Below are 27,486 nucleotides of genomic sequence, written 5' to 3' on the forward strand. Positions count from 1 at the left end.
TTGTCTGTATATTTTATAATTTCATTGAGGATACCATCAGCCCCACAGGCCTTTTTGGGTTGGAGGGTTTGTATTTTGTCTTGTTGTTCATTCAATGTAATTGGAGAATCCAGTGGGTTCTGGTAGTCTTTAATAGTTGATTCTAAGATTTGTTTTTAATCATGTATATGTTTTTGCTGTTTGTTCTTTGTTATAGAGCCAAAAAGACTGGAGAAGTGGTTTATCCATACATCTCTGTTTTGGATAGATAACTCTTCGTGTTGTTGTTTGTTTAGAGTTTTCCAATTTTCCCAGAAGTGGTTAGATTCTATGGATTCTTCAATTACATTGAGCTGATTTCTGACGTGCTGTTCCTTCTTTCTCCGTAGTGTATGTCTGTATTGTTTTAGTGATTCACTCTAGTGAAGGTGTAGACTATGTTTTTGGTTGGACAGGTTTCTCAATTTCTCTCTCAGGTTTTTACGTTCTTCATCAAACCATTTGTCATTGTTGTTCATTTTCTTACATTGTCTGCTTGAATTTCTTTGATTTGATAGCGAAGCTGAATGGTCAAATACACTGCCATGTTAACTTCTTCACTATTATAGTGAAATGTTTTTTCCAGGAAGTTGTCTAAAGGGGATTTAAATCGTTGTTGTCTAATAGTTTTTTGGTAGGTTTCTACACTACATTCCTTCCATCCATAGCATTTCTTAATATTACTCAGTTCCTTTGGCTTTGATGCCTCATGACTGAGTATTGCTCTGTTCAAGTAGACTGTGATTTTGCTGTGATCTGATAGGGGTGTTAGTGGGCTGACTGAACGCTCTGAGAGACTCTGGGTTGAGGTCAGTGATAAAGTATTCTACAGTACTACTGCCAAGAGATGAGCTATAGGTGTACCTACCATAGGAGTCCCTTCGAAGCCTATCATTGACTATGTACATACCCAGCGTGGGACAGAGCTGCAGGAGTTGTGACCCGTTGTTGTTGGTTATGTTGTCATAGTTGTGTCTAGGGGGAAATATTTGGGAGGGAACGCTGTCACCTCCAGGTAGGTGTTTGTCCCACTGTGTGCTGAGGGTGTCAGGTTCTTGTCCAGTTCTGGCAAGACTAGTACATATCCCTGGGCCTGGAAATGGTTAATCTCCCCCTTCAGGATGGAGAAGCTGTCTTCATTAAAGTATGGGGATTCTAGTGGGGGGATATAGGTAGCATACAGGAGGACATTTTTCTGTGTTGAGCTAATTGCCCTAATTAGTTTCTTGGCAGATGTAAAATGTTCCTGTTTTGACTAATGTAATAGAGTGGGTTAGGTCTGCTCTATACCAAATTAGCATACCCCCTGAGTCTCTTCCCTGTTTTACACCTGGTAGTTTGGTGGATGAGACTACCAGCTCTCTGTAACCTAGAGGGCAACCAGTGGGTCCGTCTCCTCTATACCAGGTTTCTTGTAGGATGACAATGTCGGTATTTCCAATTTATTTGATGAAGTCTGGGTTCCTGCTCTTTGGGCCAAAGAGCCTTGTATAGGCCAAAGAGCCTTGTATAGACCTTGTATATTCTCTTTCTCTTTCTCTCTTTCTCTCTCTCTTTCTCTCTCTCTGTCTCTGTCTCTCTCTCTCTCTCTCTCTCTCTCTCTGTCTCTGTCTCTCTCTCTGTCTCTGTCTCTCTCTCTGTCTCCTTCTCTGTCTGCTTCTCTCTCTCTGTCTCTGGCTCTCTCTGTCTGTCTCTCACTCTCTGTCTCTCTGTCTCTCTCTCTGTCTCTCTCTCTCGCTCTCTCTGTCTGTCTCTCGCTCTCCGTTTCACTCCGTCTCTCTCCGTCTCTGTCTGTCTGTCTCTCTCTCTCTCTGTCTGTCTGTCTGTCCGTCTGTCTGTCTGTCTGTCTGTCTGTCTGTCTGTCTGTCTGTCTGTCTGTCTGTCTGTCTGTCTGTCTGTCTGTCAAGGGGTTTTATTGGCATAGGAAACATATGTTAACATTGCCAAAGCAAGTGAGGTAGATAATATACAAAAGTGAAATAAACAATAAAAATTAACAATAAAGACTACACATACAGAAGTTTCAAAAGAATAAAGACATTACAAATGTCATATTATGTCTATATACAGTGTTGTAACGATGTACAAATGGTTAAAGTACAAAAGGGAAAATAAATAAGCATAAATATGGGTTGTATTTGCAATGGTGTTTGTTCTTCACTGGTTGGCCTTTTCTTGTGGCAACAGGTCACAAATCTTGCTGCTGTGATGGAACACTGGTATTTCACCCAGTAGATATGAGAGTTTATCAAAATTGGGTTTGTTTTTGAATTCTTTGTGGGTCTGTGTAATCTGAGGGAAATATGTGTCTCTAATATGGTCATACATTGGGCAGGAGGTTAGGAAGTGCAGCTCAGTTTCCAACTCATTTTGTGGGCAGTGTGCACATAGCCTGTCTTCTCTTGAGAGACATGTCTGCCTAAGGTGGCCTTTCTCAATAGCAAGGCTATGCTCACTGAGTCTGTACATATTCAAAGCTTTCCTTAAGTTTGGGTCTGTCACAGTGCTCATGTATTCTGCCAGTGTGTACTCTCTGTTTAGGGCCAAATAGCATTCTAGTTTGCTCAGTTTTTTTGTTAATTCTTTCCAATGTGTCAAGTAATTCTCTTTTTGTTTTCTCATGATTTGGTTAGGTCTAATTGTGCTGCAGTCCTGGGGCTCTGTGGGGTCTGTTTGTGTTTGTGAACAGAGCCCCAGGACCAGCTTGCTTAGGGGACTCTTCTCCAGGTTCATCTCTTTGTAGTTGAGCTTTGTTACGGAAGGTTTGGGAATCGCTTCCTTTTAGGTGGTTGTAGAATTTAACAGCTGTTTTCTGGATTTTGATAATTAGCGGGTATCGGCCTAATTCTGCTCTGCATGTATTATTTGGTGTTCTACGTTGTACACGGAGGATATTTTTGCAGAATTCTGCATGCAGAGTCTCAATTTGGTGTTTGTCACATTTTGTGAATTCTTGGTTGGTGAGCGGACCCCAGACCTCACAACCATAAAGGGCAATGGGTTCTATAACTTATTCAAGTATTTTTAGCCAGATCCTAATTGGTACGTCGAATTTTATGTTCCTTTTGATGGCATAGAATTCCCTTCTTGCCTTGTCTCTCAGATCGTTCACAGCTTTGTGGAAGTTACCTGTGGTGCTGATGTTTAGGCCGAGGTATGTATAGTTTTTTGTGTGCTCTAGGGCAACGGTGTCTAGATTGAATTTGTATTTGTGGTCCTGGCGACTGGACTTTTTTTGGAACACCATTATTTTGGTCTTACTGAGATTTACTGTCAGGGCCCAGGTCTGGCAGAATCTCTGCAGAAGATCTAGGTGCTGCTGTAGAACCTCCTTGGTTGGGGACAGAAGCACCAGATCATCAGCAAACAGTAGACATTTGACTTCAGATTCTAGTAGGGAGAGGCCGGGTGCTGCAGACTGTTCTAGTGCCCGCGCCAATTCATTGATATATATGTTGAAGAGGGTGGGGCTTAAGCTGCATCCCTGTCTCACCCCACGGCCCTGTGGGAAGAAATGTGTGTGTTTTTTGCCTATTTTAACCACACACTTGTTGTTTGTGTACATGGATTTTATAATATTGTATGTTTTACCCCCAACACCACTTTCCATCAATTTGTATAGCAGACCCTCATGCCAAATTGAGTCAAAGGCTTTTTATAAATCAATAAAGCATGAGTAGACATTGCCTTTGTTTTGGTTTGTTTGTTTGTCAATTAGGGTGTGCAGGGTGAACACATGGTCTGTTGTACTCTGTCTCTCTCTCCAGCTGTGATAATTCCTCTGCTGGACCAAGATCAGGGTGTGGCCATCTCAGTCTTACTGGTGAGTGAACCACCCCACCCCCACACACAAACACACACACACACAACCCCCCCACACACACAAACACACACACAACCCCCCCCCCAGACACACACACACACACACACACACAACCCCCCCCACACACACAAACACACACGCAACCCCCCTCCCAGAGACACACACACACACAAACACACACACACACACACACACACACACACACACACACACACACACACACACACACACACACACACACACACACACACACACACACACACACACACACACACAGTGTCTGTTTGTCATTGGTATGTGGGTCAGTGGGCTGACAGGAGGTTTATCATTATATTAGACACTCACTATTTGTATCACACATTACTCACTCTATATATATGTGTGTGTGTGTGTGTGTGCGTGCGTGCGTGCGTACGTGCGTGCGTGTTAGGCCGATGAGCTAAGTTTTAAGTGGTACGGTAGGTACAAGTTTAGTGGATACACACACTGGTCCGATGTTTGTGTCACTGTCTCTATCATGCAGTGCTCTGCTCTGTCATAGGTGGGCTGGTACGAGAGACTATAACACCACAGAACCAGATTTATCAGTCTCACTCTGTCATAGGTGGGCTGTAAACCGCTGAGTGATCAAGACGAACAACACCTCAACACTCTGGAAAAACATGTAAGAAACACACCCACAGAATAATACCCACGGAGACTCCCACAGAGACAACCACAGAAACTTCCACAGAATAATACCGACAGAGACTCCCACAGGGACTCCCACAGAATAATACCCACGGGGACTCCCACAGAGACTCCCACAGAGACACCCACAGAGACTCCCACAGAGACACCCACAGAATAATACCCACAGAGACTCCCACAGAGACACCCACAGAGACTCCCACAGAGACACCCACAGAATAATACCCACAGAGACTCCCACAGAGACTCCCACAGGGACTCCCACAGAATAATATCCACGGAGACTCCCACGGGGACTCCCACAGAGACTCCCACAGAGACACCCACAGAGACTCCCACAGAATAACACCCACAGAGACTCCCACAGAGACTTAGGTTAAGCAAAGCTTCTATTTAATTCAGATATTTCAAGTGTCTTTTTCATAGACTCCCACACAGACTCCCACAGCATAATACCCACAGAGACACCCACAGAATAATACCCACAGAGACACCCACAGAATAATACCCACAGAGACTCCCTCAGAGACTCCCTCAGAGACTCCCACAGAGACTCCCACAGAGACTCCCACAGAGACTCCCACAGAGACTCCCACAGAGACTAGAGGTCAACCGATTAATCGGAATGGCCGATTAATTAGGGAAGATTTCAAGTTTTCATAACAATCGGTAATCGGTATTTTTGGACAGCGATTTGCCGATGATTATTATTTTTATATATTTGTTTCACCTTTATTTAACTAGGCAAGTCAGATTAAGAACACATTCTCATTTTCAATAACGGCCTAGGAACGGGGGTTAACTGCCTTGTTCAGGGGCAGAACAACAGATTTTTACCTTGTCACCTCTGGGATTCGTTTTTGCAACCTTCCGGTTACTAGTCCAACGCTCTAACCACCTGCCTTACATTGCACTCCACGAGGACCCTGCGTGGCAGGCTGACTACCTGTTACGTGAGGGCAGCAAGAAGCCAAGGTAAGATGCTAGCTAGCATTAAACTTATCTTATAAAAAACTATCAACCTTAACATAATCACTAGTTAACTACACATGGTTGATGATATTACTAGTTTATCTAGCGTGTCCTGCGTTGCATATAATCGATGCACCAATGTACCTAACCATAAACATCAATGCCTTTCTTTAAAATCAATACACAAGTATATATTTTTAAACCTCATATTTAGTTAATATTGCCTGCTAACATGAATTTCTTATAACTAGGGAAGTTGTGTCACTTCTCTTGCCTTCCGTGCAAGCAGTCAGGGTATATACAGCAGTTTGGGCCGCCTGGCTCATTGCGAACTGTGTGAAGTCCATTTATTCCTAACAAAGGCCGTAATTAATTTGTCAGAATTGTACATAATTATGACTTAACATTGAAGGTTGTGCAATGTAACAGGAATATTTAGACTTAGGGATGCCATCCGTTAGATAAAATACAGAACGGTTCCGTATTTCAATGAAATAATAAACTTTTTGTTTTCGAAATGATAGTTTCTGGATTCGACCATATTAATGGCCAAAGGCTCGTATTTCTGTGTGTTATTATGTTATAATTAACTCTATGATTTGATATTTGATAGAGCAGTCTGACTGAGCGATGGTAGGCAGCAGCAGGCTCGTAAGCATTAATTCAAACATCACCTTCGTGCGTTTTGCCAGCAGCTCTTCGCAATTCTTCAAGCATTGAGCTGTTTATGACTTCAAGCCTATCAACTCCCGAGATTAGGCTGGTGTAACCGATGTGAAATGGCTAGCTAGTTAGCAGGGTGCGCGCTAATAGCGTTTCAAACGTCACTCTCTCTGAGACTTGGGAGTGGTTGTTCCCCTTGCTCTACATGGGTAATGCTGCTTCGAGGGTGGCTGTTGTCGATGTGTTCCTGGTTCGAGCCCAGGTAGGAGCGAGGAGAGGGACGGAAGCTATACTGTTACACTGGCAATACTAAAGTGCCTATAAGAACATCCAATAGTTAAAGGTATATGAAATACAAATCGTATAGAGAGAAATAGTCCTATAATTCTTACAATAACTACAACCTAAAACTTCTTACCTGGGAATATTGAAGACTCATGTTAAAAGGAACCACCAGCTTTCATATGTTCTCATGTTCTGAGCAAGCAACTTAAATGTTAGCTTTTTTACATAGCACATATTGCACTTTTACTTTCTTCTCCAACACTTTGTTTTTGCATTATTTAAACCAAATTGAACATGTTTCATTATTTATTTGAGGGTAAATTGATAGTATTTATGTATTATATTAAGTTAAAATAAGTGTTCATTCAGTATTGTTGTAATTGTCATTATTACAAATAAAAAAATTAAAAAATCGGCCGATTAATCGGAATCGGCTTTTTTGGTCCTCCAATTATCGGTATCGGCATTGAAAAATCATAATCGGTCGACCTCTAACAGAGACTCCCATAGAGACACACACAGTCTTTGTGAAGCTGTGTGGGCAGCTCAGAAGCAGTAAGTCTATTGGTGTATTGTAAGGCCAGATTTTTCTATTGAACTGTTTTGTTGATCTGTTTTATAGCTGTGTAGTAATAGGTTACATTACAGTCCCCTGACGCATGTGTGTGTGTGTGTGTGTGTGTGTGTGTGTGTGTGTGTGTGTGTGTGTGTGTGTGTGTGTGTGTGTGTGTGTACGTAGGCTGCTGTAGCGTGTAGGAGGGTATGGACCCTACAGTCGGCCAATCAGAAGTCTCTCGTCAGCCTATCACCGATCCAGTCCCACAATGCACTGCTCCGGCCTGAACCCACAGACTATTGTGACCTGGACCGCAAGATTCTACAGCTATGCGGTAACCACCTAGCAACCACACAGAGACCTCTCACACACACACACACACACACACACACACACACACACACACACACACACACACACACACACACACACACACACACACACACACACACACACACACACACACACACACACACACACACACACTTCTCGCTTGGGTCCGATAATGGTAATATAAAATAAAAAGTCTATGAATTTATATTGGATGCATCTGTCAAAAGAGGAATAAACCTGTGAACAACAACAGGAGTGTGAAAACACGGTAAACACGGACATTTTCCAGCTTTCCTAAAACGCTGCGTAGAAAGTCTTGCATAATAAAACTGACTAGCTGTTGCCCAAGCGTACTGCAGTATATTCTGTACACACAGACACACACTCCCTTCATTGCTCTCGTTTCTGTCTCTTCTGCCCCTCCCTAACCCTTCCTGGTTTATTACACATTTTCTCTTTCGCTCTCTCTCTCTCTCTCTCTCTCTCAGGTGAGCTGTATGACCTTGATGCAACTACTCTTCAGCTTAAAGTCATCAATTATGTAAGTACTGGAGATGTCATACTACCCTGTACACATGAACACACACACACACCATAGCTGTTCCACTACAACCATTACCACAACATGGCTGTTCCACTACAACCATTACCACAACATGGCTGTTCCTCTACAACCATTATCACAACCATGGCTGTTCCACTACAACCATTACCACAACATAGCTGTTCCACTACAACCATTACCACACCATGGCTGTTCCACTACAACCATTACCATTACCATGGCTGTTCCACTACAACCATTATCACAACCATGGCTGTTCCTCTACAACCATTACCATGGCTGTTCCACTACAACCATTATCACAACATGGCTGTTCCACGACAATCATTACCATTACCATGGCTGTTCCACTACAACCATTATCACAACATGGCTGTTCCTCTACAACCATTATCACAACATGGCTGTTCCTCTACAACCATTATCACAACCATGGCTGTTCCTCTACAACCATTATCACAACATGGCTGTTCCTCTACAACCACAACCATGTCTGTTCCTCTACAACCATTACCACAACCATGGCTGTTCCACTACAACCATTATCACAACATGGCTGTTCCTCTACAACCATTATCACAACATGGCTGTTCCTCTACAACCATTATCACAACCATGGCTGTTCCTCTACAACCATTATCACAACATGGCTGTTCCTCTACAACCATTATCACAACCATGGCTGTTCCACTACAACCATTATCACAATATGACTGTTCCTCTACAACCATTACCACAACATGGCTGTTCCTTTACAACCATTACCACAACCATGGCTGTTCCACTACAACCATTATCACAACATGACTGTTCCTCTACAACCATTACCACAACATGGCTGTTCCTCTACAACCATTACCACAACATGGCTGTTCCTCTACAACCATTACCATGGCTGTTCCACTACAACCATTACTATGGCTGTTCCACTACAACCATTACCACAACATGGCTGTTCCACTAAAACCATTACCACAACATGGCTGTTCCACTACAACCATTACCACACCATGGCTGTTCCTCTACAACCATTATCACAACATGACTGTTTCTCTACAACCATTACCACAACATGGCTGTTCCTCTACAACCATTACCACAACATGGCTGTTCCTCTACAACCATTACCACAACATGGCTGTTCCTCTACAACCATTACCACAACATGGCTGTTCCACTAAAACCATTACCACAACCATGACTGTTCCACTACAACCATTATCACAACCATGGCTGTTCCTCTACAAACAACATTTTTAGATATACCAGAGAACACACACACACACACACACACACACACACACACACACACACACACACACACACACACACACACACACACACACACACACACACACACACACACACACACACACACACACACACACACACACACAAATTATACACAGCAAACTGTGTGTGTGTGTGTGTGTGTGTGTGTGTGTGTGTGTGTGTGTGTGTGTGTGTGTGTGTGTGTGTGTGTGTGTGTGTGTGTGTGTGTGTGTGTATTAATTAGATGCTGATATTTCTCTCAGTGGGAAGTTGGAGGTAGTGTAGCTTCTTGCTGTTCAGTAGAGTTAGAGAGACACAATACATCTGGGTGGGCCTTAACAGGCATGGATGGACTGATTGATTTCTGATTAAGAGACTGTCTCTGCTTTGATGGACTGATATAATTAAATAATTATGTATTGATGAGATAATGTGTATTTGTTTTTCGTCGTGCATTGATGACGTAATGTGTATTTATTATTCGTCGTGCACTGATGATGTAATGTGTATTTATTATTCGTCGTGCATTGATGAGGTAATGTGTATGTATTATTGGTCATGTACTGGTTGTTTTGTCTCCTCAGTTGCAGCAGCAGACCCAGTCTCAGTGCTGCTGTCTCTTACTGGTGTCTGAGGACAACCACCAGCTCTTCTGTCAGGTACGTGCTCGTAAAAGATGGGATTCCTCCCTGCTAAAATAAAGATTCAATGAATAAATAAATAAAATATATGTCTGTTTTAATGCGACGACAGTCTGATAACAGGGTATTCCTCCATTAGAACGGTCCCTAAGGAATCTAACCTCTGACCTCTATCCTCCTCAGGTGGTTGGAGACAAAGTTCTAGAGGAGGAGATCAGCTTCCCTGTTAGTGAAGACCCCTAACTCCTGACTAATGACCCCTGTTACTGTCCCTAAGCATTTCATTCAAATTAGACTTTGACCTGGGGAAATTATGAGGCAAGAGGCTAAGTGATCATGTATACCTCTTCTTCTAGCTGACGTTTGGGCGCTTTGGGCAAGTAGTGGAGAAGAAGAAATCCATCACACTTCAGGATGTCACTGCGGTGAGTGACCTTGATCCTAGACCGTGAAAAGCATCTTGCCATGTGGATCGATGTGGAGGCAGTCCAGCCAGATCCTAATTCTCTCTCTGTGTCTCTCTGTGTCTCTCTGTGTCTCTCTGTGTGTCTCTCTCTCTCTCTCTCTCTCTCTCTCTCTCTCTCTCTCTCTCTCTCTCTCTCTCTCTCTCTCTCTCTCTCTCTCTCTCTCTCTCTCTCTCTCTCTCTCTCTCTCTGTGTGTGTATGCTGGGAGTGTTTTGTAGTTGACTTGTCACGTGGAGGGCTCTATCCTTACTTATTGTGCAAAAATGAATTTTTCATAGATTTCAAAGAAAAGGAAAGTAGACAATGAATGTAGGGTGTTCCAGCAAGAGTGGACATCGAAATATTTATTTATTGAGGTATCAGGGAAAGCTGTGTGCTGAAAGAGTACAACTTGTCCCGGCCCTTCCAGACGAAGCATGCAGAGAAATATAGGAATATGTCTTCTGAGCAGAGGGCAAGTTCATCGATAGAGTTGCTTTCTCAGTTGCAAAAGCAGCATGGACTTTTCACAAAACTGCATTCAGCAAACGACGGAATTGTGAGAGCTAGCTATGTACTGTCCCACAAAATTGCTAAATATAGCAAGCCATTCGCTGTGGGTGAATTCATTAAAGAATGTTAAATTGACTCTGCAGCAATACTTTGCCCCGACAACAAAATGTTGTTTGAAAGTGTTTCCCTGTCAAGACGAACAGTAACACAGCGTGTCAAGGACAACGCTAGAGAATATGGATCAACAGTTGAAAGACAAGGTAAAGGATTTCACCTATTTCTCCTTGGCCCTGGATGAGAGCAGTGATGAACGCGACACGGCACAGTTGTTGATATTCTTACGAGGCAAAACCCCAGAACCCCAGAACCCCAAAACCCAGAACCCCAAAACCCCAAAACCCCAGAACCCCAAAACCCCAAAACCCCAGAACCCCAGAACCCCAGACTGAAATTCCAGAGGAGCTTCAGTGCAGTCAATGAAGAGCACAACCACAGGGAAAGATTTATTGGAGGAGGTTAATAAGTGTGTGGCAAAGCTGGGACTGAGTTTTGAAAAGTTATCCAGTGTGACCACTGATGGGTCCCCAAACTTGACAGGAAAAAACCTGGCCTTTTGAAATGCATACAAGATCAAGTAGCTGAGCTGAACCCAGATCAGAAAGTTATTTTCCTGCATTGCATTATTCATCAGGAGGTGCTCTGTAAATGTGTTCTGAAAATGAGCCATGTTGTGGATACATTCACTAAAGTGGTAAACTTCATAAGAGCAAAATCTTTAAACCACAGACAGTTTGTCTCACTGTTGGAAGAGACAGAGTCGGGTCATGGAGATCTCCCCTACCACACAAACACGTTTGGGAAAAGTGCTTAAAAGGGTGTGAGACCTGAAGTCTGAGATTGCAGAGTTTTTGCAAATGAAAGGAAAATATGTGGATTTCCCTCAACTGCAAGATAAAGAATGGTTGTCTGATTTTGCCTTCACCGTGGACATCATGGCCTCATGAATGAACTGAATTCCAAACTACAAGGGAAAGGACTTTTTGCACATCAGATGTACAGCCTTGTCAAAGCCTTCAAGGGAAACATTTTGGGGAAAAAAGTTTTGGAAAATGACATGCTGTTGGTTTCCTCTGCTTTCACCTTCAATGTGGATAACACTCCCACTGACCTGCAACTTGAGCTTATCCATCTTCAGTCTGATGCAGTGATTGGAGAACTATTCCAAACAATGTCACTGACAAGGTTCTATGCATCTCTCGATGAATAAAACTTTCCAAAGATTAGGAGTCATGCTCAGAAGATGTTTGTACAGTTTGGGTCAACCTGCTTTGATGAATGTGAACAGACATTTTCAGTGATGAAATATAACAAGTCAAGACACAGATCATCTCTTACTGACTCTCACCTCTCAGTAATCCTGCTCATAGCGACGTCAGAAACTATACCTGACTTCACTGCTCTAGTCAATGCCCATCAGAGACTTCACTCCTCACACTGTAGTTTAAATGTAATGTAGAGCTCTCTCTCTTTCTTGTGTTTTGTGCAACCCGTTAACAAGGGTTCTCTCCGAGGTGCTGAATGCACAGTGTATGTTAAAAAAGTAAAATAAGTAGCATATCTGGACGTGATTTACAGCAGATATAGCTGTCAACACAGTCATACACATGATGTATAATCCTGTAATATGATTCTGGCCCATGATGGCAAAAATATATTCTAATGTGGCCCTCCATGGAAATACACTGCTCAAAAAAATAAAGGGAACACTTAAACAACACAATGTAACTCCAAGTCAATCACACTTCTGTGAAATCCAACTGTCCACTTAGGAAGCAACACTGATTGACAATAAATTTCACATGCTGTTGTTCAAATGGAATAGACAACAGGTGGAAATTATAGGCAATTAGCAAGACACCCCCAATAAAGGAGTGGTTCTGCAGGTGGTGACCACAGACCACTTCTCAGTTCCTATGCTTCCTGGCTGATGTTTTGGTCACTTTTGAATGCTGGCGGTGCTTTCACTCTAGTGGTAGCATGAGACGGAGTCTACAACCCACACAAGTGGCTCAGGTAGTGCAGCTCATCCAGGATGGGACATCAATGCGAGCTGTGGCAAGAAGGTTTGCTGTGTCTGTCAGCGTAGTGTCCAGAGCATGGAGGCGCTACCAGGAGACAGGCCAGTACATCAGGAGACGTGGAGGAGGCCGTAGGAGGGCAACAACCCAGCAGCAGGACCGCTACCTCCACCTTTGTGCAAGGAGGAGCAGGAGAAGCACTGCCAGAGCCCTGCAAAATGACCTGCAGCAGGCCACAAATGTGCATGTGTCTGCTCAAACGGTCAGAAACAGACTCCATGAGGGTGGTATGAGGGCCCGACGTCCACAGGTGGGGGTTGTGCTTACAGCCCAACACCGTGCAGGACGTTTGGCATTTGCCAGAGAACACCAAGATTGGCAAATTCGCCACTGGTGCCCTGTGCTCTTCACAGATGAAAGCAGGTTCACACTGAGCACATGTGACAGATGTGACAGAGTCTGGAGATGCCGTGGAGAACGTTCTGCTGCCTGCAACATCCTCCAGCATGACCGGTTTGGCGGTGGGTCAGTCATGGTGTGGGGTGGCATTTCTTTGGGGGGCCGCACAGCCCTCCATGTGCTCGCCAGAGGTAGCCTGACTGCCATTAGGTACCGAGATGAGATCCTCAGACCCCTTGTGAGACCATATGCTGGTGCGGTTGGCCCTGGGTTCCTCCTAATGCAAGACAATGCTAGACCTCATGTGGCTGGAGTGTGTCAGCAGTTCCTGCAAGAGAAAGGCATTGATGCTATGGACTGGCCTGCCCGTTCCCCAGACCTGAATCCAATTGAGCACATCTGGGACATCATGTCTCGCTCCATCCACCAACGCCACATTGCACCACAGACTGTCCAGGAGTTGGCGGATGCTTTAGTCCAGGTCTGGGAGGAGATCCCTCAGGAGACCATCCGCCACCTCATCAGGAGCATGCCCAGGTGTTGTAGGGAGGTCATACAGGCACGTGGAGGCCACACACACTACTGAGCCTCATTTTGACTTGTTTTAAGAACATTACATCAAAGTTGGATCAGCCTGTAGTGTGGTTTTCCACTTTAATTTTTAGTGTGACTCCAAATCCAGACCTCCATGGGTTGATAAATTGGATTTCCATGTATTATTTTTGTGTGATTTTGTTGTCAGCACATTCAACTATGTAAAGAAAAAGGTATTTATTAATAAGATTATTTCATTCATTCAGATCTAGGATGTGTTATTTTAGTGTTCCCTTAATTTTTTTGAGTAGTGTAATTGCCCAGGCCTGCTTTAGATGGTGGTGTAGATGAGGCTGGGCCTAATCAGGCTATAGATGGTGGTGTAGATGAGGCTGGGTCTAGTCAGGTTATGGATGGTGATGTGGATGAGACTGGGCCTAGTCATGCTATAGATGGTGGTGTAGATGAGGCAGGGTCTAGTCATGTCATGGATGGTGGTGTAGATGAGGCTGGGTCTAGTCATGCTATGGATGGTGATGTAGATGAGGCTGGGTCTAGTCATGTCATGGATGGTGGTGTAGATGAGGCTGGGTCTAGTCATGTCATGGATGGTGGTGTAGATGTGGCTGGGATGAAGAGAGTATAGTGGGGAAATGTAAGAGACTAGGGGGGAGGAGGAGGGTGTCATGCAGAAGAGGAAAAAGGGGGAGAAGAAAGGAAGTGGGAGAGGAGAAGCTGATGTGGTCAAAGGCAACAAGGAACCTTTGCCTGGTGCTGGGAGGGAGGCCCCGACTAGAGAGAAAGGGCAGGTGGTCAGGATAGGAGATGGAGATAAGGAGGAAGAAGGTGAGTCTGAGGAAGAGGATGATGATGAGGCTTTCTTTTCAGACTCCTCCTCAATGGGTCCAGAGCTGACAGCCACTCAGGCAGAGGGGTCAAAGTACACAGTGAGGGAACTGTCAAGGTTACTGAATGAGACTAAAGGGAGAAAGGTTAATTGTGAAGTCTTTTTTTTGTGATCCAGGAAAGTTTATAAGATCAGTACAACACGCTAGGAAAAATGAGGGGCATGGTGTCCTCTCACCCAGGAAACGGTTTAGGTTGAGGAAGTGAGTTGGGGTCTTACTATTGGTCTCTTACTTTGCTGGCTTTTCTCCCACTTCTTATGGAGACTCTTTGGGTAGGCTCGCTTAATATAAATGGCGCCATAGATGCAGGAAAAGAGGAGTCTGTTGGGTGAGTATGTAAAACAAAAAAAAGTACAGGTGTTGTTTCTGCAGGAGACGCATAGTGATGTGGTGAATGAAGTTGACTTGGGGCTCTGGTGGAAAGAGGCAAGTATGCTGAGCCATGGAACAAATGTTAGTGCAGGGGTGGCAGTCCTTTTTACACCGGATCTGGCCATTAAAATGTGCCCCTCAAAGGGGAGGCTAGGGGACTAGATTGCTTATAGTAAAAGCAGAAATGAACAACAGGGGTTTTATGTATGCGCCTAACACAGGGAGAGAGAGAGGGGGCTTTTGTTTGGGTGTCTTAGACAGGAACTCCCACAGGTAGAACCTGAGGAGACGCTGGTGGTCAGCAGGGACTGGAACTGTACCATGGATTTTACGAAAGACAGAAATGAGGAGGAGCCTCATTCAGGCTCAGTGGGGGTGTTAAGGGACATCATTAATCCGTTTGACCAAGTGGATGTTTGGAGAACTAGACATTCCAACATAAGACAGTATATATGGGTGAAGGTTTTTGGGGCTAGGGTGACTGCAGCAATAGGCTGTTGGGTGCTACCATTCTTGGAGCACCACATAACCATGGCACGGCTGTCTATTTCACCAGGGCCTCAGCAGGCATCCTATTGGAAGTTTAATGTAAAGCTCTTACAAGATGCCACTTTTGCTCAGGTTTCCAGACTTTTTGGGAAAGATGGGGGCAGAAAAGAGAGGAGTATTATTCTCTGAGTCAATGGTGGGATGTGGGAAAAGTGAAAATGTGGTTTTTCTGTCAACAGTATACAGCTCTCTCATCCTCAGAGGCTAGGAGAGTATTGTGGGAACTAGAGCGTAGTATCAGTGAGGTGGAGGTAGAGATGGTGGGGAAAGGCAATGTAGGCCTCCAGGCTAATTTAGCTGAATTATGTAGGGACCTGGGCAGCTTTTTCCAGGTTAAAGCAAAGGCAGCACTTGTAAGAGCTAGGTTCTCCATGCTCAAGGAGATGGATGCTGCCAACTCCTTCTTCTTTGGTTTGTAAAATACAGAATGGTGAAGCCAAGGGTATGCATTGTCTATGGCTGTCGGATGGGCGGGTGACCTCTGTGGTGGGGGAGATGCTGACTGTGGAGTTTTATACTGAGTTGTGTAGGGCAGAACTGTGTGATCCTATGTGTGCTCAGGTTTTGTTTGCAGAACTTCCTAAGCTCTCTCTGGCACAGAGGGATGAAATGGACATTCCCCTGTTGTCCCATGAACTGGCAGAGGCCGTAACCCAGATGTCGATGGACCCTCAGTGGAGTTTAATAAAAACATTCTGGGGAATAATTGGACTGGACTTATTTTGCGTGTTGCGTGAGTGCATCGGGGTAGGAGAGTTGAGCTGTCATCGGGCGGCTCTGACTCTCCATCCTGAAAAAGGGTACTTGTGTGAACTTAAGAACTGGAGGCCTGTGGAATTGCTCTGTGCAGACTACAAGCTATTTGCCAAGGTCCTCGCTAAGAGACTGAAGCCCCATCTGGTCTCTATAGTAACCAAGAACCAGACGTATTGTGTACCGGGATGCTCAATCACGGACAACTTGTTCTTAATCAGAGACATGTTCGAGAGTTTCTAATGGGAACTTTGGACTGGTCTCTTTAGACCAAGAGAAGGCTTTTGACAGAGTGGACCATGAGTATCTGTTTAATGTGATGTCTGTGTTTGGGGAAAGGTTTTTGACCTGTGTGAAGATATTGTATGCTGGGGCATCATGTATGATCAAGGTGGGAGGGGGGCTCAGTAGGCCAGTCTGGGAGAGGTGGGGCATTAGACAAGGATGCCCTCTATCGGGGCAGTTATATACAGACAGGCATAGGTGTGTAGACAAGTATAGCAGTGTCGGCATATGCAGATTACGTTTCTGTGATGGGCAGGACATGCAGGCACTAGAGAATAGTCTGAAGGTGTACGAGGGAGCTTCGTCAGCTCAGGTGAACTGGGGCAAGAGCAAAGCTCTGTTATGTGGGGCATTGATGGATAGCCCCCCCCCTCTGCTTCCAGGGGGTTTGCAGTGGGGTTGTGAAGGGCTTAACATTTTGTGGTTGTACCTGGGCTCAGAGAGGTGGGTCAGGAAGAACTGGGAGGGGCTGTCACAGGCAGTGGTGTTAAGACTGGCCAGGTGGAGGTGGCTCCTATCCCAAGTGTCATATAGAGGGAGGGTGCTGATAATCAACAACTTGGTGGCATCCCCCCTGTGGCATAAACTGGCTGTCCTCAACCCCCCCTGCCTGTCTGCTTGCAGGCTTGCAATGCAAGCTGGTGGATTTTTTCAGGTCGGGCCATCACTGGCTGAGGCTGGCAGTGTTGTATATGTCTGTCCATGAAGGAGGACAGGGCCTGGTGGAACTGGAGTGCAGAGTGCAGATTCCGACTAAAAGCGGCGCAGAGACTGCTATACCATACTGATGTTGGCTGGAGGGGACCAGCATGCACACTGCTGAGGAGAGCTGGCAGATTAGGGTTGGACCGGCAGCTGTTCCTTATGAGGCTGGAGAGGCTGAGTACATCAAGTCTCTGATCTTTACTCTGCGGTGATGAGGGCCTGGCAGCTGCTAAGGCCCACATGAGAAGGGGATGTGGAGCCTGGGCTGTGGGAGGAGCCTATCTTCCACAATCCATCTATCCTTTTTAGATCGGTTCAGTTGGCCACCCTGCAGAGGCGACTGATGGCAGCAGGTTTACTAAGGCTGGGTGACCTGCGGCTGCTGGGGGAGGAGGGGTGGAAAACCTGGAAGTCCTTGCACAGCAAACAGGAATGACGTATCTTAGGCTCCTGGAGAGATTACTGGGGAGGTGTTTTCTGTGTGCGCCAGGTTAATGCCATTAATGTCTCTGTTGGAATGTCTGTGAGAGGTTGGGGTGGAGTTTGCTGTTCGAATAAAGAAAAAGCCAAATGTGTGTTGTTGAATTTTCTGTTTGCTCAGGCAAAGTTGGCTATTTAGCTAACAAGGAGGAACAGGGTCAAAGGTGGAGGGATAACAGACCCTTTACTATTATTTAATGCGATGGTCTCTGCACACCTTACAGTGGCTTGCGAAGGTATTAGCAACCTGGAATTAAAATAGATTTTTGGGGGGGTTTGTATCATTTGATTTAACCAACATGCCTACCACTTTGAAGATGCTAAATATTTTTTATAGTGAAACAAATAAGAAATCTGACAAAAAAAAACGGAAAACTTGAGCTTGCATAGTCAAAACTTTGTAGAGCCACCTTTTGCAGCAATTATAGCTGCATGTCTCTTGGGATATGTCTCTATTAGCTTGGCACATCTAGCCACTGAGATTTTTTACAATTCTTCAAGGCAAAACTACTCCATCTCCTTCAAGTTGGATGGGTTCCGCTGATGCACAGCAATCTTTAAGTCATACCACAGATTTTCAATTGGATTGAGGTCTGGGCTTTGACTAGGCCGTCCCAAGACATTTAATACATCTAGACGTTCCGCTAGCGGAACACCTGCTCCAATATCCAATGATGGGCGTGGCGCGAAATACAAACTCCTCTAAAATCTGAAAACTTAAATTTTTCAAACATATGACTATTTTACAGCATTTTAAAGACAAGACTCTCGTTAATCTAACCACACTGTCCGATTTCAAAAAGGCTTTACAGCGAAAGCAAAGCATTAGATTATGTCAGCAGAGTACCCAGCCAGAAATAATCAGACACCCATTTTTCAAGCTAGCATATAATGTCACAAATAACAAGACCACAGCTAAATGCAGCACTAACCTTTGATGATCTTCATCAGATGACAACCCTAGGACATTATGTTATACCATGCATGCATGTTTTGTTCAATCAAGTTCATATTTATATCAAAAAACAGCTTTTTTACATTAGCATGTGACGTTCAGAACTAACATACCCCCCGCAAACATCCGGTGAATTTACTAAATTACTCACGATAAACGTTCACAAAAAACATAACAATTATTTTAAGAATTATTGATACAGAACTCCTCTATGCACTCGATATGTCCGATTTTAAAATAGCTTTTCGGTGAAAGCACATTTTGCAATATTCTCAGTAGATAGCCCAGCCATCACGGCTAGCCATTTAGACACCGACCAAGTTTAGCCCTGACCAAACTCCGATTTACTATTACAAAAGTTTGATTACCTTTGTTGTCTTCGTCAGAATGCACACCCAGGACTGCTACTTCATTAACAAATGTTGGTTTCGTCCAAAATAATCCATCGTTATATCCAAATAGCGGCGTTTTGTTCGTGCGTTCTAGACACTATCCTAAATGGTAAATCAGGGTTACGAGCATGGCGCAATTCGTGACAAAATATTTCTAAATATTCCATTACTGTACTTCGAAGCATGTCAACCGCTGTTTAAAATCAATTTTTATGCCATTTTTCTCGTAAAAAAGCGATAATATTCTGACCGGGAATCTGCGTTTAGGTAAACAGACGAAAGAAAACAAAGCATTCTGTCGACGCGGGCACGAGCCTGAGTCTCACAGTACTGTAACCAGCCACTACCCAAACGCGCTACTTTGTTTCAACCAGAGCCTGCAAAGCCACGATTCAGCTTTTTGCCGCCTTCTGAGAGCCCATTGGAGCCGTAGGAAGTGTCACGTAACAGCAGAGATCCTTTGTAATGGATAGAGATGGCAAAGAAGGCCAAGAAATGGTCAGACAGGGTACTTCCTGTACAGAATCTTCTCAGGTTTTGGCCTGCCAAATGAGTTCTGTTATACTCACAGACACCATTCAAACAGTTTTAGAAAAGTTGGAGTGTTTTCTATCCAAAGCTAATAATTATATGCATATTCTAGTTTCTGGGCAGGCGTAATAATCAGATTAAATCGGGTACGTTTTTTATCCGGCTGTGAAAATACTGCCCCCTATCCATAACAGGTTAAATGTTTCCCCATGAAGCACTCACGTGTTGCTTTAGCAGTATGCTTAGGGTCATTGTCCTGCTGGAAGGTGAACCTCCTTCCCAGTCTCACCTCTCTGGAAGACTGAAACAGGTTTCCCTCAAGAATTTCCCTGTACTTAGCGCCATTCCATCACTCCTTCAGTTCTGACCAGTTTCCCAGTCCCTGCCGATTAAAAACATCCCCACAGCATGATGCTGCCACCACCATGCTTCAATGTGGGGATGAGGTTCTCGGGGTGATGAGAGGTGTTGGGTTTGCACCAGAGATAGCGTTTTCCTTGATGGCCGAAAAGCTCAATTTTAGTCTCATCTGACCAGAGTACCTTTTTCCATATGTTTGGGGAGTCTCCCATATGCCTTTTGGCGAACACCAAACGTGTTTACTTTTTTTTTGGCCACTCTTACGTAAAGCCCAGCTCTGTGGAGTGTACGGCTTAAAGTGGTCCTATGGACAGATACTCCAATCTCCGCTGTGGAGCTTTGCAGCTCCTTCAGGGTTATCTTTGGTCTCTTTGTTGCCTCTCTGATTAATGCCCTCCTTGCCTGGTCCGTGAGTTTTGGTGGGCGGCCCTCTCTTGGCAGGTTTGTTGCAGTGCTATATTCTTACATTTTTTAATAATGGATTTATTGGTGCTCCGTGGGATGTTCAAAGTTTCGGATATTTTTTTATAGCCCAACCCTGATCTGTGCTTCTCCACAACTTTGTACCTGACCTGTTTGGAGAGCTCCTTGGTCTTCATGGTGCTGCTTGCTTGGTACTTTTGCAAGGCCACTGTAGGGTGGAATTTGAGTTCTATAATATTATAAAAAGTATGCAGATGTTTCAGGAGATATGGTATGTTGGGGGGGATGTCTGTACAGCTGTGGAAGATGGGTTGGATATGCGGTTGTGGAAGTGGTGAGGTTTTGGTTATTGTGATGTGTGGTTTGTTTTGTATCGGGGGTAAAGGGCAAGTTGAGTATGCAGTAGAGGGGATATTTGTTTTTTAAATTGGGGTTTTAATGAAAGGTTTTAATGATATTAGGATGTATCATTAAAGAAAAACAAAAAAATCAAAAAATCTCTCTCTCACCCTCTCCCTGTCTCTCCCTCTAGGAGGAGTGCAGACAGCTGTCCAGTATGCTGGACAGTGAGGTGTCCTCTCTGCTGTGTGTCCCTGTGGTCAGCAGAGCCACTGGCCAGGTGGTGGCACTAGCCTGCGCCTTCAACAAGCAGGGAGGACAAAGGTGAGACACACACACACACACACACACACACACACACACACACACACACACACACACACACACACACACACACACACACACACACACACACACACACACACACACACACACACACACACACACACACACACACACAGTGTGACAGAGAGGGTGGAATGTGAAGTATTGCTAAGGACAGCAGTAATCCCAGTAAGCTCTCTGCTGACGTTTTGGCTCTAGACTCTGAAAACATTTATCTTCCTCCTTCTGTCATATCTCTTCTCTCTCACTTCCTCCTCATCTGCTTTTTCCCTTCCTCTGTTCCTGCCTCTTCCCGTCTGCTTTTTTCCTTCCTCTGTTCCTGCCTCTTCCCGTCTGCTTTTTCCCTTCCTCTGTTTCTGCCTCTTCCCGTCTGCTTTTTCCCTTCCTCTGTTTCTGCCTCTTCCCGTCTGCTTTTTCCCTTCCTCTGTTCCTGCTTCTTCCCGTCTGCTTTTTCCTTTCCTCTTTTCCTGCCTCTTCCCATCTGCTTTTTCCTTCCTCTTTTCCTGCCTCTTCCCGTCTGCTTTTTCCCTTCCTCTGTTTCTGCCTCTTCCCATCTGCTTTTTCCCTTCCTCTGTTCCTGCCTCTTCCCGTCTGCTTTTTCCCTTCCTCTGTTCCTGCCTCTTCCCGTCTGCTTTTTCCCTTCCTCTGTTCCTGCCTCTTCCCGTCTGCTTTTTTCCTTCCTCTGTTCCTGCCTCTTCCCGTCTGCTTTTTCCCTTCCTCTGTTCCTGCCTCTTCCCGTCTGCTTTTTCCCTTCCTGTCTGTTCCTGCCTCTTCCCGTCTGCTTTTTCCCTTCCTCTGTTTCTGCCTCTTCCCATCTGCTTTTTCCCTTCCTCTGTTCCTGCCTCTCTTTCTCTGTTAGTTATAGATGATACATTTCTAATCGTATTATAGTGGCTGGAGATTAAAGCCACTCATCTCTTCCTTTCAAAGAGTTATTACCCCTCGACACACACACACACACACACACACACACACACACACACACACACACACACACACACACACACACACACACACACACACACACACACACACACACACACACACACACACACACAGTGACAGGATCTTGGCTAGAATCTGAGAGGAAGACATCCCATAGTATCCTCAGTGGGGGCTAATGATAGGGCTGACTACAGTCTCCATAGTAACACTGACAGACTGGCTATGTAGGGGATTATTAGTGAACTGTGTAGCAGATGAGTTTATCCTCTTATTTCTGGTATTTACAGTATAACTTACTCCTTTTTCCTATCCTTCTTTCCCATCATCCCTCTATCTCATCTCCCATCATCTCTCTCTCCCATCATCCCTCTCTCCCATCATCCCTCTCTCGTCATCCCTCTCTCTCGTCATCCCTCTCTCCCATCATCCCTCTCATCATCCCTCTCTCCCATCATCCCTCTCTCTCATCATCCCTCTCATCATCCCTCCTATCATCCCTCTCTCCCATCATCCCTCTATCTCATCTCTCATCATCCCTCTTATCATCCCCCTCTCCCATCATCCCTCTCTCTCTCATCCCTCCCTCTCATCATCCCTCCCTCATCATCCCTCTTTCTCATCCCTACCTCATCATCTGTCTCTCCCTCTAATCCCTCTCTCCCACCTCCCTCTAATCCCTCTAATCCCTCTCTCCCATCATCTCTCTCTCTCATCATCCCTCCCATCCCTGGATGATGTTGGTGTTGCAGGGCGGGGCTAATCATTAACCCCTCGAGGGCTGAAATACTGATGCTAGTTCATTGATTTGTTAATGTTGCTGGTTGGCTGGGGGGTTCACTCACCTGATGTCCCAGGTCTGAATCCATCCCTGGTTAGTAGGAGAGAATGGAGACAGTAAAAATCCAATAGCACTATTTTCCTTGAATTTAACCTTTAATTCAGAGTCCATTTTTCCACCCCCCCCCCCCCATCCCTCTGTCCCTCCATCCATCTTTCACCTCAGTTGTCAGGCAACAGCCCCCACTCTACTCTACTTTCCTCTAAATATCTCTATCAATCACACTCGTCCCTTTCCACCTCTATTACACTCTCTCCATCTGTCTCTCATTCCACCCGGTCCCTCTCTCGTCCCCTTCCCTGTACTATCCTCCTATCACATGCCGTATGTTCTGCCAGACAGATATCTGATGCTTCCCGTGCTTAGAGGAATCTGCATTCCAGATAGCCTACTGATTCTTTGTGCCAACAAGCCAATCAGGGTCTAGCGCCAGCCTACTGTCAGAAACAGCCCAGACTCAGAGGTTGAGTTTCTGTAGAGTGGTGATTCAGGGATGAGGGAATCGTTTTTCCTGATTATGTGACCTGACCTGAAAAATAAATCCTTCATAATCAAGTCCTCTAGTCTACAATGACCACCGTTTTTCCCTTGTATTGACATTCTGCTGGTCTCTCCTCTATAGTGATCGGAGTGGTGAGGTGTTGCCATCTGCAGGCAGAGTTGTGTAACTGATGTTATTGTAACAGCTGAGGCCTTTAGTCTATCCATCTGGCCTGTTTAAACACATATTATTCTATTGATCAGTCAACTTTTCTCAACTTTGGAATTCAATGTTTCATTTTGGATACAAATGTGTTCTCTCTGTGCAGACACACAGAGGCGGACGAACATAAGATCCAGCACTGCTTCTGTTACACCTCCACTGTCCTCACCTCTACACTGGCCTTCCAGAAAGAACAGAAACTCAAAGTGGAGTGTCAGGCACTGTTACAGGTAGCCAAGAATCTCTTCACACATCTGGGTGAGTTATCCTCCTCTCCTCTCCTCTCCTCTCCTCTCCTCTCCTCTCCTCTCCTCTCCTCTCCTCTCCTCTCCTCTCCTCCCTCCCTCCCCTTCTCTCCTCTCCTCTCCTCTCCTCTCCTCCCTCCTCTCCTCTCATCTCCTCCTCTTTTCTCTTCTCTCCTCCGGCTCAGATCGAATCCCTACAGGCTGATAATACAACCCTACTTGTGGTAGATCAGCCTGCTTATCCATCCATCCCCACCCTGTGCTCTCTCTCTCTCTCTCTCTCTCTCTGTAGATGATGTGTCTGTGCTGTTGCAAGAGATTATAGTTGAGGCCAGGAACCTCAGTGATGCAGAGATGTGAGTTCTTGATGTGAAACAAACTAAAACAGCTAACATGCTTTCCAGAATAACTCATGTGGAGGAAAATAGAATATAATATTTATTCTCTGTCTATAGTTGTTCTGTGTTCCTACTGGATCAAGTCAGCCATGAGCTGGTTGCCAAGGTGTTTGATGGGGGTGTGGTCAGTGACGATGAGGTAGAACACATGTCTAGAACTTCTCTGTTTGACGATTACAAAGATTATAATGATGATGATGCCGATAACGACGAAGAAGAAGATTCTAAAGATAGTCTGTGTGTGTGTGTGCAGAAGGAGTTTCGTATCCCTGCGGACCAGGGCATAGCGGGTCATGTAGCTATGACTGGGCAGATCCTGAACATTAAGGATGCGTACTCCCACCCTCTGTTCTACCGAGGAGTGGACGACAGCACCGGGTTTAGAACACGCAACATCCTCTGCTTCCCCATCAAGGACGAGAACAATGGTGAGAACTAAATTAACACTACTGGTGTTAACAAGTAAACTAACACTACACTGGAGTAAACAACTGAATTACCACTACTGGTGTTAACAACTGAACTAACACGACTGGTGTTAACAACTGAACTAACACGACTGGTGTTAACAACTGAACTAACACTACTGGTGTTAACAACTAAACTAACACTACACTGGAGTAAACAACTGAATTAACACTACTGGTGTTAACAACTAAACTAACACTACTGGTGTTAACAACTGAACTAACACGACTGGAGTAAACAACTAAACTAACACTACTGGAGTAAACAACTAAACTAACACTACTGGTGTTAACAACTAAACTAACACTACTGGAGTTAACAACTGAACTAACACTACTGGTGTTAACAACTGAACTAACACTACTGGTGTTAACAACTGAACTAACACTACACTGGAGTAAACAACTAAACTTACACTACTGGTGTTAACAACTAAACTAACACTACTGGTGTTAACAACTGATCTAACACTACTGGTGTTAACAACTAAACTAACACTACTGGTGATAACAACTGAACTAACACTACACTGGAGTAAACAACTAAACTAACACTACTGATGTTAACAACTAAGCTAACACTACTGGTGTTAACAACTAAACTAACACTACTAGTGTTAACAACTGAACTAACACTACACTGGAGTAAACACCTAAACTAACACTACTGGTGTTAACAACTAAACTAACACTACTGGTGTTAACAATAAACTAACATTACTGGTGTTAACAACTGAACTAACACTACACTGGAATTAACAACTAAACGAACACTACACTGGAGTAAACAACTGAACTAACACTACTGGTGTTAACCTCTCTGGGCCAGTGGGACGTTTGCGTCCCACCATAGTCAACAGCCAGTGGAATCGCGTGGCGCGAAATACGAATACCTAAAAAATGCTATAACTTCAATTTCTCAAACATATGACTATTTTACACCATTTTAGAGATAAGACTCTCGTTAATCTAACCACATTGTCCGATTTCAAAAAGGCTTTACAGCAAAAGCAAAACATTAGATTATGTCAGGAGAGTACCCTGCCAAAAATAATGACACAGCCATTTTCAAAGCAAGCATATTTGTCACAAAAACCAAAACCACAGCTAAATGCAGCACTAACCTTTGATGATCTTCATCAGATGACACTCCTAGGACATTATGTTATACAATACATGCATGTTTTGTTCAATCAAGTTCATATTTATATCAAAAACCAGCTTTTTACATTAGCATGTGATGTTCAGAACTAGCATACCCACCGAAAACTTCCGGTGAATTTACTAAATTACTCATGATAAACGTTGACAAAATACATAACAATTATTTTAAGAATTATAGATACAGAACTCCTTTATGCAAACGCTGTGTCAGATTTTAAAATAGCTTTTCGGCGAAAGCACATTTTGCAATATTCTGAGTACATAGCTCGGCCATCACAGGCTAGCTAATTTGACACCCACCAAGTTTGGAGCAACCTAAACTCAGAATTACGATTAGAAAAATTGGATTACCTTTGCTGTTCTTCGTCAGAATGCACTCCCAGGATTTCTACTTCAACAACAAATGTTGTTTTGGTTCCAAATAATACATAGTTATATCCAAATACCTCCGTTTTGTTCGTGCGTTCAGGTCACTATCCGAAGGGTGACGCGCGAGCGCATTTCGTGACAAACAAATTCAAAATATTCCATTACCGTACTTAGAAGCATGTCAAACGCTGTTTTAAATCAATGTTTATGCTATTTTTTCACGTAAAATAGCCATAATATTCCAACCGGACAATGTTGTATTCATTCAAAGACTGAAAGAAAAAAATGGAGAAGTCTCGTGAATGCGCATCTCAGTCTCACTGTCCCCAGGCAGGCCACTTACAAACTCTGCTGCTGTACTTTGCCCAGAGACAGGAGATGCATCAATCCGCTTTCTGAATGCTTTAGAGAGCCAATGGAAGCCTTAGAAAGTGTCACGTAACAGCACAGATGCTGTATTTTCGATAGAGATGCAACAGAAGGACAACAAATTGTCAGACAGGGCACTTCCTGCATGGAATCTTCTCAGGTTTTGGCCTGCCATATGAGTTCTGTTATACTCACAGACACCATTCAAACAGTTTTAGAAACTTTAGAGTGTTTTCTATCCAGATCTACTAATTATATGCATATTCTCGTTTCTGGGCAAGAGTAGTAACCAGTTTAAATCGGGTACGTTTTTTATCCGCCCGTGAAAATACTGCCCCCTAGCCCCAACAGGTTAACAACTAAACTAACACTACACTGGAGTTAACAACTAAACTAACACTACACTGGAGTAAATAGCTGCACTAACACTACACTGGAGTAAACAACTAAACTAACACTACACTGGAGTAAATAGCTGAACTAACACTACACTGGAGTAAATAGCTGAACTAACACTACACTGGAGTAAACAACTAAACTAACACTACACAGGAGTAAATAGCTGCACTAACACTACACTGGAGTAAATAGCTGAACTAACACTACACTGGAGTAAATAGCTGAACTAACACTACACTGGAGTAAATAGCTGAACTAACACTACACTGGAGTAAATAGCTGCACTAACACTACACTGGAGTAAACAACTAAACTAACACTACACTAGAGTAAATAGCTGCACTAACACTACACTGGAGTAAACAACTAAACTAACACTACACTGGAGTAAATAGCTGCACTAACA

The 27,486-nt window shown here is 44.2% G+C and overlaps 1 protein-coding gene across 3 annotated transcripts in view; it reads left to right on the plus strand.

Moving 5' to 3' along the window:
• Positions 1 to 27,486, plus strand: part of LOC106593519 (cGMP-dependent 3',5'-cyclic phosphodiesterase) — a 262,404-nt gene that overhangs the window by 215,871 nt on the left and 19,047 nt on the right. For all 3 annotated transcript variants that reach the window (XM_045724806.1, XM_045724808.1, XM_045724807.1), the window contains exons 6-17: positions 3,786 to 3,841; positions 4,446 to 4,505; positions 7,191 to 7,341; positions 7,829 to 7,881; positions 9,762 to 9,836; positions 10,002 to 10,043; positions 10,175 to 10,243; positions 21,032 to 21,162; positions 23,776 to 23,927; positions 24,207 to 24,270; positions 24,370 to 24,451; positions 24,566 to 24,740. In XM_045724806.1, the coding sequence (XP_045580762.1) occupies positions 3,786 to 3,841; positions 4,446 to 4,505; positions 7,191 to 7,341; positions 7,829 to 7,881; positions 9,762 to 9,836; positions 10,002 to 10,043; positions 10,175 to 10,243; positions 21,032 to 21,162; positions 23,776 to 23,927; positions 24,207 to 24,270; positions 24,370 to 24,451; positions 24,566 to 24,740 (1,110 nt within the window). The remainder of the gene's footprint in view (positions 1 to 3,785; positions 3,842 to 4,445; positions 4,506 to 7,190; positions 7,342 to 7,828; positions 7,882 to 9,761; positions 9,837 to 10,001; positions 10,044 to 10,174; positions 10,244 to 21,031; positions 21,163 to 23,775; positions 23,928 to 24,206; positions 24,271 to 24,369; positions 24,452 to 24,565; positions 24,741 to 27,486) is intronic.

The sequence above is a fragment of the Salmo salar genome, chromosome ssa09, assembly GCF_905237065.1.
Source record: "Salmo salar chromosome ssa09, Ssal_v3.1, whole genome shotgun sequence".
Taxonomy (NCBI): Eukaryota; Metazoa; Chordata; class Actinopteri; order Salmoniformes; family Salmonidae; genus Salmo; species Salmo salar.